General features: G+C 45.7%; 1 protein-coding gene across 1 annotated transcript in view; it reads left to right on the top strand.

Annotated features, from left to right (window-relative positions):
- The first annotated feature begins 1,915 nt into the window (after positions 1-1,915).
- MYO7B (myosin VIIB) overlaps positions 1,916-13,606 on the top strand; it is a 42,394-nt gene continuing 30,703 nt past the window's right edge. The window contains exons 1-14 of the mRNA XM_010188007.1: positions 1,916-1,933; positions 3,294-3,407; positions 4,083-4,235; positions 5,471-5,655; positions 6,473-6,594; positions 7,014-7,156; positions 7,235-7,348; positions 8,908-9,061; positions 10,009-10,085; positions 10,380-10,499; positions 10,703-10,845; positions 11,314-11,524; positions 12,691-12,826; positions 13,053-13,213. Coding sequence (XP_010186309.1) covers positions 1,916-1,933; positions 3,294-3,407; positions 4,083-4,235; positions 5,471-5,655; positions 6,473-6,594; positions 7,014-7,156; positions 7,235-7,348; positions 8,908-9,061; positions 10,009-10,085; positions 10,380-10,499; positions 10,703-10,845; positions 11,314-11,524; positions 12,691-12,826; positions 13,053-13,213 — 1,851 coding nt within the window. The remainder of the gene's footprint in view (positions 1,934-3,293; positions 3,408-4,082; positions 4,236-5,470; positions 5,656-6,472; positions 6,595-7,013; positions 7,157-7,234; positions 7,349-8,907; positions 9,062-10,008; positions 10,086-10,379; positions 10,500-10,702; positions 10,846-11,313; positions 11,525-12,690; positions 12,827-13,052; positions 13,214-13,606) is intronic.

The raw sequence follows: 13,606 nt of genomic DNA, 5'->3' as shown, positions 1-13,606 counted from the left end.
AAGAGGACAGATGAGGGCCTGATCTTCCTCTTATCTAACGGGGTGACTCCAGGAGACCCCCAGGGAAGTCAGTGGTGGTGGAGCAGCAGCAGAGCAGCTGCTAACGGGTTTTCTTCTGGGAATGCTTTCCAGAAATCTGAAAGGATTCAGGCAGAGTGGAGATATTGAAGTTTAAGGTTCACCCAGGCAAGAATTGGCCTTCCTGCTTACTGGAACACTTGACTTGGAAATGACATATATGCTGAACCGGGAGCAAAGTCCTGTAATAAATAACCATGCTCCAGTCATTTCCTCCTTTGCGCAGCGGGGAACTGGCACTTGGTGAGAGATTCCTTAATGGCACCAGTACCAGTTTCACCTTTCTTTTCCTTCTTACTCCAATGCTGATGAAAAAGAAGGAGCAAAGCTGCAGACACCAAACAGCGAAGATTTCTTCTGGAGAGGTAATTTCTCATCCTGTGGGGTGCAGTTTTGTTTACGGTGCTGCAAAGAAAAGCAAGAGAGAACGCCAGGCGTTGTCAGAAAGCAGCCATGTAAGCGGATGGGGGGTTGGCCCTTAGGACTGAACTGGAAATAAGCATTTTCAGTGTTGGAATTGCATATTCCAGGATTATGCAGGGCTTCCTACCCACACGTCCATTCTTGGCTACTATAACAGACTGGATCCGGAGGGAGCTGTACCTTTGATGTGCCACAGTATGGCTGTGCTTCATCTTTGTTCTGGGCACACGTTTCTGCTCCGTTGCAGTGTTCTGGTTTCTGGAGCAGGTGAAAAACCATCTGTAGGTTGTGAGTCACTGTCGCTGATCATGGCCCACCTTTGGCCTGTGTTTGCTAGGTACCACGCTTCTGTACCACCTCGCATTGCTCATGGTAACACGTCAGCGCTTTCTTGAAATCAATATGCAGCTCCAGTTCCTGAATAAAAACATGAGGGCTTTGCCATAAGAATTTGAAAGACACAAGGCCCTTCTTGTGAAAGTGCAAGAAAACCACAGGAAAAAACCCCAAGCAGCCCGAAGGAACCCATTCATGTTGCATTGCTAAATTGTTGTAGATATTGTGCCACTAAATTGAGAACTTAGTTTCAGATGAGCTCTGGAGGTTGCCCTGGTCTCCCAGGGAAAATAAATCCTTAATACAGTCAGCAGGTGCTGTACTGGGGACACAGCACTTGCAGTTTCTCCATGTGCCAGCTTTTATTATTAAGTGTGATATTCCACTTCTTGTTATTGGGTCACTTATGTGAAAATCTAATTTAAAACTTCTGCTTTAAAATGTGTTAGCATTGGACTTCCACATCAGCAGTCTTTCAGCTCTTGAAGTTTCTATTTTCTTTCACTTTGAGATCACCATAGATTTCGTAATTTTGATAATTAGTTATTTTCAGCACATGTTATGATGGCTTTAAGGTGGTAAATCATTCTGGGCTTGCTTAGATACCCTCCTCAATTCATGCTGTATATGCCTTTATAGAACTGCTGGGTCAAGGGACCAGAAAAGGTCACTCCACTGTGCATTGGATTACATTGCGTTGTGGGGTCTTCTTATTTTTGAGCCAAACTTGAAGTTAAGCCAATAAACGTACCCAGCATTTGATGAAGGGAACTGTTTGGTATGAAAATGTACACAGGGTTGAGAGCATCTCAAGGTTATGCGGTAGAAGTCAGAGCAGACCATCAGCCCAGCGCTTCACGTAGATGGTTTCATTGTTTCTACACTGAGTATAGCTTATTATGATCTCTTCTGCTTTAACGAAATCTGTAGCCATCATTATTTTAAGGCATGTCACTGCTATTTTTACAAGGAAACATCTCCACCCCACTGTCAGTTCTGATCAAAGCCTGAGCCCTTTTCTAGCCTGACGTTATGTTCTTCTTGGCACTGCAGGTTACATACAGTGATCTGAAACATAATGGTGGTTTTCAGAAAGGTAAGTCCCATTCTTTGCTGTCATTTACTGACTAGCCTGAACCCAAAGCAGAAAAAATACCTTAGCATCATGGTCCACCTCAGAAAGAAAGTAGCCATGACCCAGTATCAAGCGTTATAAAATGATACCAAGATGTGAAATAACATCAGCCTAGACTAGGGATGCAGAGGTGTTTTGCGTAGCCCGGCTGTGCTCATGCTGCGCTGGTGACCTCTGTCACAAGGTGTGGCACTGAAACTACACAGATTGCCTCTGGGGTTCTGCTCAACGGAAATGAGAGCTGTTGGTCTGTGTAATTCTTCACAGCCTTCTGCGATGTTTGCAGACGCTTTACACTACTGTTATTTGCTTTTAAGCACAAGCCCATAAAGTACTTTGAGAGGAAAAATAAACAATTTTTCAGTAAAACACAAATCTTTGACAGCAAATGCTGCAGCAGGTAACAACAGCTGAATAAAACAAGACACTCAGTTAGAAAGTCGGTTCCTCAGCAGGTGTAAGTATGAACTACCCATGGAAAAACTACAGCCTTGGTCAATTTTCATTCCAGCCATTACAGTAAAGCTTTCTGTTTGAATCTGTATTAGTGCCTGGACCAAGAGCAGGTATTCCTAGGGGGCTGGAGCTGGGGAGCATAACCAGGACATTAGAGCAGTTGACACCAAGACGGTGCTCACTCCTAGGAAAGGGCAGCTGTAGCTCACACCTTTCCTCCAGTGAGAGCAGAGCAGTTCTGCTGCTTCTTGCTCTGCAGAGATGGAGGATGTTGCTACACCTCTGCAAAAGGGAAGCGAGCAGCTGGGCTGAATAAAGAATGGGTTTGGGTTTGGGTTTTTTTTCTGAAGAGAGATCAGGGATGCACTCACATTTCTGAGTGATTCCAGCTATAGCAAAAAGAACACATATCTAAAAACTCTTGCAACAGAGCCCTCTGCATTTCCAGGCATCTACTTTGTACATCTGTTTGTCTGGTGTTCCTTTTCCTGGTGAAGTTTATGTTTTCAAGCTTCACTTCTGACAGAATATCATAGCTACTGTGGGGCTGCCAAGGCCCTTTACCAGCATTCACTGTGCAGTAATTGCTGTCCTTGTAAGAAGTGTTGCCTCGTTTCCTCTTGGGAGACAGCTGGGCTTGATGAGCTGTCCACACTCATGTTCCAGGTCAGCTGTGGAGCTGGGAGGGGAATGCAGAGGTCCTGATACTATAACCATTAGACTGTACTGCCTGCGAGCAGTAAGAACTTACCCAGTTAAATACTGCTGAAGAAATCAAGTCACTAAAAGATTAAGGCCAAGAGATGCCTGCCTACATGGCATAAAACATGTCACTGTACTTGACAACAGCTTTTCTTCTCCCCAGGGTGATCATGTGTGGCTGGAAACTCAACCAAACAGTGAATTTAATGTGCCTATCGGGGCAGTTGTGAAGGAATCTGACTCAGGACGGATCTTACTGGAGGATGATGAAGGCAAGGTGGGCTATGCTATAACTTTCTGTAAAAGATTAATATAAAATTGAAAAGTAAAAATACAAAAGAATGGCTCTGTTGGCCAGACCAAAGCTCCATCTAGCCAAGTGGTCTGACTTTGATGATGGCTGGTAGGTTACACTGAAAGAATTAATATAAAAATAAGGCAAGTATAGGGTGATACCCTAGGGTCCCCAGGTCTCAACAGTGTGAAGATACAGAAATCCCTAAGCTAGAGGTTATATCTATGTAGTTAAGAAAAGGAAATGGACAGGCTCCAGTCTCTAAATTTAGTAGAGCTTTAGGTGAAATCATGATCCCACTGAAACCAGTTGGGCTGGGGTTTCATCCCTGCCTCACACATGATGTAGCTGTAATGACCTGGCAGAACTGTGCTTTGAACGATGCTAAACTTGGTGATGTCCAGGACCCACCTGAATGGTTTCATCCAGCATTTCAAATCACCTTGTCCTGGGGAGCAACAAACCAGGTAATTTCTGTAGTTCAATCAAGTGTTTGTTAGAATATGCTTGTTTGAGCATCTCTTACACTGAAGCTTGTTCAGTTATATATGCTCGTTTGAGCATCTCTTACACTGAAGCTTGGTCTAACATGGCTCACCTTTGTTTGCCTCCGAGCAACAGCACAGCACATTAAAACCGCTGCCTTGCCTTTTCCAGGAGCACTGGATCACGTCCCGGAACATGCACCTGGTGCGCCTGATGCACCCCTCCTCTGCCCAAGGGGTGGAAGACATGATCTGCCTCGGGGATCTCCATGAAGCAGGCATGGTGCACAACCTCCTCATCCGCCACCAGCAGCACAAAATCTACGTGAGTGCCAAGGTCACCAGGCGTAGTACATTCAGGAAGGACCTGTGCCACGTGTTTAGCAGAGTGACCTGAACAGCCTGCAAGCCTTCCATACGTGGGGCCCTCTGCTTCCTTTACCAAGGAGATACAGCATAGGTTTTCTCTTCTTTCATTGGAGTACTTTGGCTGTGAAGAAGGGAGTTAACAGCAGTCTTGGAAATCACAGAGATATGCATGGGTAGTGACCCTGCTTATTTCCTCCCAGAGTGATTGTTCACACCAACGGCTGACAGGTGGCTAAACCCAGTCCATGTTACAGCTCAGTGCTGCTGTTCCCTGCAGCTGTGACACAGGACCTAGTACACAGTGATGTGATTTGGATGGTCCTCCAGTCCAATCCAACGGTTACTTGATTTTGATGTAGTAAAATAGAGAATAAATCAGTATATTTAGGACACCTGATTTCATTTCTTGTCCATTACAGGTTTCATCTGTGACTTGGAGCAACTTGACATTTTTAGTTTCATTGTTCCTTAGTTCCCAGCTTGTAATATGATAATATTCCAATTTTTTCATGCTTTTTCTCCCATGTTGTAGACATCAATACCTTCATGTGAAAGGAACTGTGTCTCACAACACAGCTGTGGTGATGTTTAGCATAAACAAGCGCTGATTTTATAGATGCTGCCATTATAACTGCCAAGATGTGTGTATAGACCTGTTATATTAAACTCCAGGAGTTTGCAGTTGTCTTATGTACAGGTTCATGAATAATATTATTGCCTTGCATTTCCACAGCCTTCAACAGCCTCCTTCATTTCAATGGTGCTGTTGTTTATGAATGTTAATAAATGGCTGCATGAATAACACAACCCTAACTTTGCCTATTAGCAAAGTTCAGCTTCATCTGTACTTGGAAAACAAAAGCAGCTCGACAAAACGCTACAAAACAGCTTATGATAACGCACAGAAATGCCATGTCAAATTGTACTTCCTTTGTGCTTTAGCTTGAGACTGAACCGAGCTGTGATTTGGCGAGGAGATTATAGCTGTAGTTCTCCCTTTCCCAAAAACCTCCATATCCTGGGATATTCAACAGCAGCTCACAGTGAGGAACCAGGCTCTCAGCCCCACTTAAGCTATGGATCTCCCAGGCTTCCCCCCTGCCTCTGTTCAGATTCATATTGCAAGTGGCTTTGATTGCATTCACGTTTGCAGGTTTGCTGCTAGAGGTAACACTCGTAACTGTTTTCCAGACTTACACAGGATCAATCTTGGTAGCAGTGAACCCATACCAGCTGCTGCCCCTGTACACAGTTGATCAGATCAGACTGTACTGTAACAAGAGGATTGGAGAGCTGCCACCTCACGTCTTCGCCATTGCGGACAACTGCTATTTCAATATGAAGAGGAATAAGAGAGACCAGTGCTGTGTCATCAGGTGAGACTGGACTCAGAGAGGACAAGTAGCAGAAATCAGGTCTGGAATGGCTTTGGGGTACCTTAGTGGACATAGGAGGCCTTCCAAACAGAAGGGCACAGACAGAACTAGAGACAAGAAGGAAATATTTCCATTTCCAGCTAGGGCTGCCAAAGGGAGAACAGAAGCAAAAGATTTCTGAAGTCCACTGTTTTCCCCCAGAATCTTTGAATGTTTGAATCAGCACATGGTCACTACATGTAGAAACATAACACACGAGCCTGTGTGATGCAAGGCTATCTTTTACCTTGGGGACATGACTTATGTTACGTGTATTTCCTGAGGACAGAGATTTCCTGGAGAGAAACCACCTCTGCTAACCTGAAGATGGAGGGAAGCTTTCTTCATTCCATAAACACATAACATGTATCCACTTCCTCTTGATCATCAGACAGTTTCATTGCAATAATATCTGATTATAGCTGAGGAAACTCAGCTGATGTGCTAAGACTAGCATGGAAAGTCTGGTAATGCATTAAAGAAGAAAAGCAAGTGGTCATTTAATTTGCACTGATACAGAATGTCTTCCATGGTTCTGCTTGTTTTTATCAGTGGGAGAATTTAATGCTCAGGCTAAGCCTAAAAAAACCACATACATTTTAGCAGATAAGATGATGTGAGACTAAAACTCTCCAGTCCTCCATGAAAGGCAGTCTGATCTGCCATTCACAGAGTAAATACACATGGGATTTGTTTCATGTTTAACTTGTTCTGCCATTTTGCTCCCTAGCCAAAAAAGGAGAAAGGAAATCTGTAATGATCTTGTTTCTCACTGCAGTGGAGAATCTGGAGCTGGGAAGACTGAAAGCACAAAGCTAATACTGCAGTTTTTGGCAGCTGTCAGTGGCCAGCATTCCTGGATAGAGCAGCAAATCCTAGAGGCCAACCCCATTCTGGAAGGTGGGTTATTAAGGAAAGGTGCCTGATTTACCACCTTTATCTCAGGATTTTTGTATCAGGATAAAAAGTTCAGAAACAGATCTCAGAACCATTGCATTTGCATAACTTCTAAGCCCTGCAAAACACTGGTGATGCAGGGTAGAAGTTCCCTTTACTTTTCTGCCACGTCCCCATGAAGTCCACAGCAGCTCCATAGCACTATAATACGTAACCTGCCGTGAGCACAAGAGTCCTGGGAATGCAGAGCCCAAGGTCAAGACCCCTGGTTTAGCATTTTCATTAGATAGTGGCAAAGTGACTGGGCAAGCATGGATGTATCCATAGGGAAGCTCCCTGAGACACTCCTCTTACTCTGTAGGGGGATCAAGTGTGTTCTGCAGTAATCCAGATACTGTCTCTCTCTGTCCCCTGGCCATCAGCTTTTGGAAATGCCAAGACAATTAGAAATGACAACTCAAGCCGCTTTGGGAAATACATTGACATCCACTTCAACCAGAATGGTGTGATAGAAGGAGCCCGGATAGAGCAGTTTCTTCTGGAGAAGTCCCGGGTTTGCCGGCAGGTGAGGGCATGGGCAGTCGTCCATTCTGCCTGCTCCTCTGTTGACAAGGCTGCCCATTGGCTTATTTCTTTCTCTTAGGCTCCAGAGGAGAGGAACTATCACATCTTCTACTGCATGCTGATGGGAATGAATACAGAGCAGAAAAAGATGCTGAATCTGGGCACTGCTTCGGAGTACACTTATCTCACTATGGTAACAGCCTCTGCTTTCGTCCCCATTATCCCACTGCCGTTCGCTTCTCCCAGCAAGCGATTCCAATCAGCAGGAGCTGCAGAAGGGTAGTTACCAAATCGAAATGGTCCTCTCCTTAAAGCACCAAAAGTGCTGTAAGCCTCAGTTTCAGTAATTCACTGTAATGTCCACCGGTGGGAGGCAGCCTGTGGCAGTTCAAAGCTTTCTATCAAAGTCAGATTTAGGAAACATAAAAGACACCTTAAAGCAGGTGAGAAATATCTCCCACTTTCACAGGTACTCGGGTTTCAGATCTCATGCCAGGGAGAATACTGGAAAACGAATAAGCAGAAACAGTGCCAAGAATCCTAGACCTTATATCTGATAAATCCTATATGCATAATGCAGGAAGCTGGCGCTCAATCTAACCCCCAACAGTGAATGTTAATGTCCGTGTCTGGGTTTATGTTGCCACAGTGGCAGGAGTGGGATGTTCGTAGGTGAGATTTTTGAGCAAAGCTAATTGCTTGGTTTGGGGCGTGAAAAATATTGTGAAAATCCTGTTCTTTAGCCTGTGTAGATACCTCACATTAGATATGTCAGCAGGTTTGAGTTGGTATGTTCTTCAGCTGTGGAAAAAGGGGGCTAAGTCCTGCCTCTGCTGAAGCTAATGGGAGCTGGGCATCTAGTTTCAGAGGAAATTAAATCAAGCCTATAAAGTTGTTTCTGGAGTCTCAAAAGCAAAACCATTCAAGTTGCTGGAGATCTTTTCAAATAGCAGTGATCTCGCAGCAAGAGCTGATGAGTGCAATTCAGGCATCGGCCATTCCATAAAAAGGTCTGAAGTTCCTTGGGTCAGCAGCAGGGGAGCATAATACAGAGCTAGGAGGATTAGATTAAGGTGAACACATCCATGGTTTTGTTCAGGTCAGCTGTTGGCACAAGCTGGTACGTTTACATGCTGTAAATGGAAATGTCTGGAAATACTTCACTTTTGTTATCATCACACTATTTTGTTGGTAATAGCAAGGATAAAAAGCAGCATTTTTCCATCTCCAATATTGCTGAAAATCGTTTCTATTAGGAGCAGCACACTAGGTTCTGCTGGGCAGGCTTTGTTGCAGGTTCTTCTGCTGCTGCCTTGGATCTGCATTCCATTAGATCAGAATATTCTTATTTTGAGATTGGCCTTCTAGTACTGATCAACCCTACTTGACTTGATTTGGGATTAACTGTCCATTGACAAGGCAGAGGGAGCAGACCAAGGTAACAGGCATGGCCTTGTAAGTGTAAGCAGCTGTGTCAAAGTTTCCTGTCCTGTGCTCCAGAGCAGCCTTCCCCTTGGCTTTTCCTTTTGGCTTCCCCAGTACTCAGTCTAGCCTTGGAGAAACGCATTATTTAGCCCTCTGCTAATGTGTTCTTCCTGAGAGTAGAGACGAGGGACGAAACAGCCATGAGAAGAGCATATAGAATGTCTAAATAGATTTTTACTTTACATCTTGTGGCAAGGAGCCCTGTGAGTCCTTTCTTTGTGTGGGTACTGGGAGGATTTTCCTTACCGGGGGTGTGGTGTCTTGCAGGGCAACTGCATGTCGTGCGACGGACGGAACGATGCGAAGGATTATGCCCACATCCGCTCGGCAATGAAGATCCTCATGTTCTCAGATTCTGAGCACTGGGATATCAGCAAGCTGCTGGCTGCCATCCTGCACCTGGGAAATGTAGAGTTCGAAGGTAAATTCAGCGTTGTCTGTGCTTGGCCTTTCCCTAGACCCCATAGCAAAGGCCTGGAGGTGCTGCCTGTTTCTGTTTATACAGATTAGGCTGTGCTGCTCTGCCCCTGTATAAAGGGGTGAGCAGGGTTGGTAGGGCAGGCAGATAAGCACCATTTGTGACTGCACTGCCTAGTGTTTTAAAAAACATAATCTTATTATTATTTTGTCACACCATCAGGTTGCCATGGTTATAAATAGGGCCTTATCACACAAACTGAAACAACAGCTATTATAATGCATACAGTACACACGCACAAAATTACATTTGCTGGTGGTTGTGCTACGCAAGCCAGAGGACAGCAATCAAGTGATATTTGCTGTGGAGATGCCAGCAGTCATTTTCCTGGTGGGGTCTGGTGAAGTGCACTTCTGGTGCAGTCCAGGCACAGTCTGAGACACCCCCAGCAGGATGCCACAAGCTCCCACATTATAGAAAGGGACTCCTCCTCACTTTGAGACACAGAGAGCCTAATACAGTGACGCCAGCTGGATTCTTTGGAGTAATGCTGCCTGCTAAAATGAGGGATTCCTCTCATTCCCTTTCGTTGTCTCAATTTCCCACAAGCCAGACACGTGGAAAAAAATCTTTTCAGAAACACATTTTCTGAAGTCAGATACCACGTCCCCAGATCCCCAGTAGCTACTATTGCAAATTAATAACCTTGTCCGTTTTGCTGCTACTTTTGATGTTCTGTCGTTGTGACAGCCCCCTACATCCCAGGGCCCCTGGGTGAAATCAGGACCCTCCTTAGTAAAATGATCAAACCCAGGAGCTTCAAAAGGGAACTCGCTGCCTTGCCACATTCCCAGAGCTACAGGGTTGCAGAAACACGGCTGCAGTAACAGCACAGCCCTGCACCATAGGAGAAATTACTCACCCTGAGATTGACTGTCTCCTCATTGTAGCGGCTGTGTACGACAACCTGGACTGCTCTGATGTGATGGACTCACCACACTTTTCAATTGCAACCAAATTGCTTGAGGTAACGGACTCTCGTCTCCTCCCAGTTCTCTCCTTCACCCTTGCTCCCTGAGCACCCTGACAAAGCGTGTTTCTGTGAAGTGTTTCTGTATGGGTGCACGTACAACAGGCATGTCCCTGCTGGTGCTGCAGTGATGCTGTTGCAGATGTCTCTGTGTCTAGGAGATGTTTAACTGGGGCAGCCCAGTGAATGCTGCTGGCCAGGCAGTTTGTCACGGCCCTCTTCCCAATGCAGACTTGGCTGGATCTCCTTTATCCACCTGGAATGACCAGGTTGCCATGACTGTTCCTCCAGGTGGACTCCAGTGAACTCCAGAACAGCCTCACAAACCTCTCCATCATTGTCCGAGGAGAAAGCGTGTCCAGGCCTCTGAACATAGTGCAAGCTGCAGACGGGAGAGATGCCTTTGTGAAGGTACTGGTGCTTTTGTCTCTGTTTAAAGACTGGGGATGCTTTCAGAGCTGTCTATCCTACAAGTTGAGGAGCATTACATGGCAAACATTCACCCAGAGGGCTCTGGTCCCCCATAGTTTTTAGGCATAGTTTGACAGCAAGCAGTAAGCGATGTCCAAAGACTGTAATGATGGCCTCTAATTCCTCTATAATTTTTTTCTCAGGGTATATATGGACGGATTTTCCTGTGGATAGTGAACAAGATCAACTCAGCCATTTTCAACCCAGCTTCTCAGAAGCCGACAGACAGACGTCAGTCCATTGGGCTGTTGGACATTTTTGGATTTGAAAATTTCAGCAACAACAGGTAGGAGGCTCCAGATACGAATGCCACTGGGAAGCTGTGAGTACTCCACAGGCACACACTGTGTGACACAGCAACTACCAGATAATGAGACTCAGGTGCAGCAGTAGGGAGTAACTAACAAAAGAAGTAGTAGCACCAGTGCAAGTGAAAACACATCACACACTCATACAGTCAAGCTATTTTCACAGTTATATGTTCCTCTTTATCTCTAGAGTTTCTTGAAACACCTACAAGATTGATCCTTGCATCCTCAGCAACACTCAATCATCAGTTAGCTCATTTCTGCTTATCTTTATCATAGCTGAAGATACATGCCTTCTATTGCTAAGATTGGCAAGGTGCAGCAGTGGTGATCATTAACACTGTGGAATAAAGCAGTAGAATATCTGGATATGTATTGAGCAAAGAGAATAAATACCATAGAGCGGTGCAGCACTGACCATGGGTTCCCATCTTGTCCCCTCCCAGCTTTGAGCAGCTCTGCATTAACATTGCCAACGAGCACCTTCAGCAGTTCTTCATGCACCACGTCTTCAAGCTGGAGCAAGAGGAATACTTTGCAGAGAACATTACCTGGAATAACATTGACTTCACCGATAACCGCCAGGCTCTGGAAGTCATCGCGCTCAAGCCTATGAATATCATCTCCCTCATTGATGAAGAGAGCAAGTTCCCAAAGGTAGATTTCTGATTTCACCTCCAGTGCCTGGTTTTGCACACAGCTAACGGGTAGCGCTTGGTTTTACACACAGGACAGTGCAAAGGTGGCTTTCGGATATGTTATGAGAGGGCTTCTTAGGAAATTTTTGAATTGGCATATTGTTTGTTGTGCTGCTTGTCTGGGCTGCAGCTTGTTCTTTCTTCTCATGGATGACAGACCTGGTTGAGCAATGTCACTGTTGTGAGGAGATGTTATTCTGCAAAGGCCAGGCATCTCAAACAGAAGAGCAGAGATTAAAGTGGCATCTGACCTCAGACATCCCGTTTTCATAGTCTCTAGGGCACAGGGAGGCTAAGCAGGAGTGCTGGTACAGGAATGGGATGGCAATGTGGGCTTGTCCAGAAAAGCAAGCCCCTGCCTCAGCTCACCTGTAGTCCTCAGGCAACAATTTGAGAGGCTCATGTGCAGGCAGACAGCTTTCCCAGTTCTTCTTTAAGAAGAGGGTGGTCCCCACTGTATGTCCCTCAGTCAGGACAAGAAAGCATCTCCTCTGATGCCCGGAGGACATGATTTCTCAGGTAATACAGCACTCACTACCCCTAGCACAGGCCAATAAGCAGAGCTAGCCTCACATGCGCCACAGGAGGATGAGATCGTGTTGGCCCTCGTTGAAGAGAAGCGCTCAGCTGCTGGGCTGTCTGTGAAGGGCATGATCTGGGCATGCTGACTGGTATCTGCTCAGGGCAGCCTTCTGCCAGGGAGCCCCGAGTCTTTCACCAGCTGGGGAGTGAAAGAACTGTGCCTGCCCGGGAGAAGGTGCATGCACACCGCAGAGAACGGCTGGGTAGGAGGGCATGGGAAGGTGGGTGAGGGGTCTGCTTGTGAGGTACAAAGATTTGGGAAATTCTCAGCACACCTGGTGACGTTAGTAATGCTATGAGGGCTTGTGTACAACTCTAAAATAGAAGGCCTTATGCTCTGGTGGTGTGTTTTGTCCTCATGCTCAAGAGAAGGGTCTGTGTAAAAGAGAAGGCACTTCTGGCACTACATTCCTCCAAATCTACTACACAAATAAGGCAGAATTTGAGCTTTTGTTATCTCTGAGCACCACTCCTTTTTGTTCACTAAGCATAGGCTGGGGGGAATCTGCTTAACTGTCCTGTTTTGCCTGTATTTGTTCCTAGGGAACTGATGCCACCATGCTTGTCAAAATCAATTCCCTCCACGGCAAAAGTAAAGTCTACATCCCACCTAGGAGTGTCCATGACACCAAGTTTGGCATCAACCACTTTGCTGGGGTTGTCTTTTATGAATCCAAAGGTGAGGCTATCACTGCTGGATGAGGAGGGTGAAGAGAAGGGCATGACTTGCCCTGGATGTGCAGCACTCCGGGGTAGTGTTGATCTGAAGTCAGATCAGGAGGTCAGGAGGATTACTCTAAACTAATCTGCAAGTTACTGTAAATGAAGTGGATTTTAGCTAGACAGAGTGATGCTAGAGCCAGCAGGCTGAGAGGTGACAAGCTGATTTTGTTTCCATCATGCAGATTTCCTGGAGAAAAATCGGGACACACTGAGTGCTAATGTAATGCAAGTGGTTCATTCCTCCAAAAACAAATTCCTGAGAGAGATTTTCCAGGTGGAAACAACCCTACCTAGTCTGGGACGTGGGACCATCCGGCATCTTGGAGCTGACCAGGCCTACAAGGTTGGCTTACTGGCTCTGGGTTGCGGAAACAACCGATTTCTCCTCCCTTCCATAAGGCCCTGGCTGTCCTTTTTCTTTTGCACTGTCTCTGCAAATCCCAATCTCTTTCCTTCAACTCATTTCTGCAAAGGAGTCTGCAGAAAAAGTTAGGGTCTGGTGTTGGTGCTGTAAACAAGTGTAACACCAGCCCTGTCTCCCAGGACTGCATCCCTGGACATCTGTGTAGCCTTGCTGCAGGCTGTCACAGAAGCCTGAGCTGTGCTACCTCCTTACTTGTTGTCATCAATGGGTTTGCTTTGTGTTCACCTGGGCATCAATGCCACATCCACACTGCCAGGATGGGTGTAAATTTGTAGGAAGGAACTGTAGTTCAAAAGGTTAACAGAAATGCAA

The sequence above is a fragment of the Mesitornis unicolor genome, unplaced genomic scaffold (genome assembly GCF_000695765.1).
Source record: "Mesitornis unicolor isolate BGI_N332 unplaced genomic scaffold, ASM69576v1 scaffold39077, whole genome shotgun sequence".
NCBI classification, from domain to species: Eukaryota; Metazoa; Chordata; class Aves; order Mesitornithiformes; family Mesitornithidae; genus Mesitornis; species Mesitornis unicolor.
The sequence above is the reverse complement of the archived record's forward strand: the minus strand, read 5'-3'. Positions and strand labels throughout refer to the sequence as shown.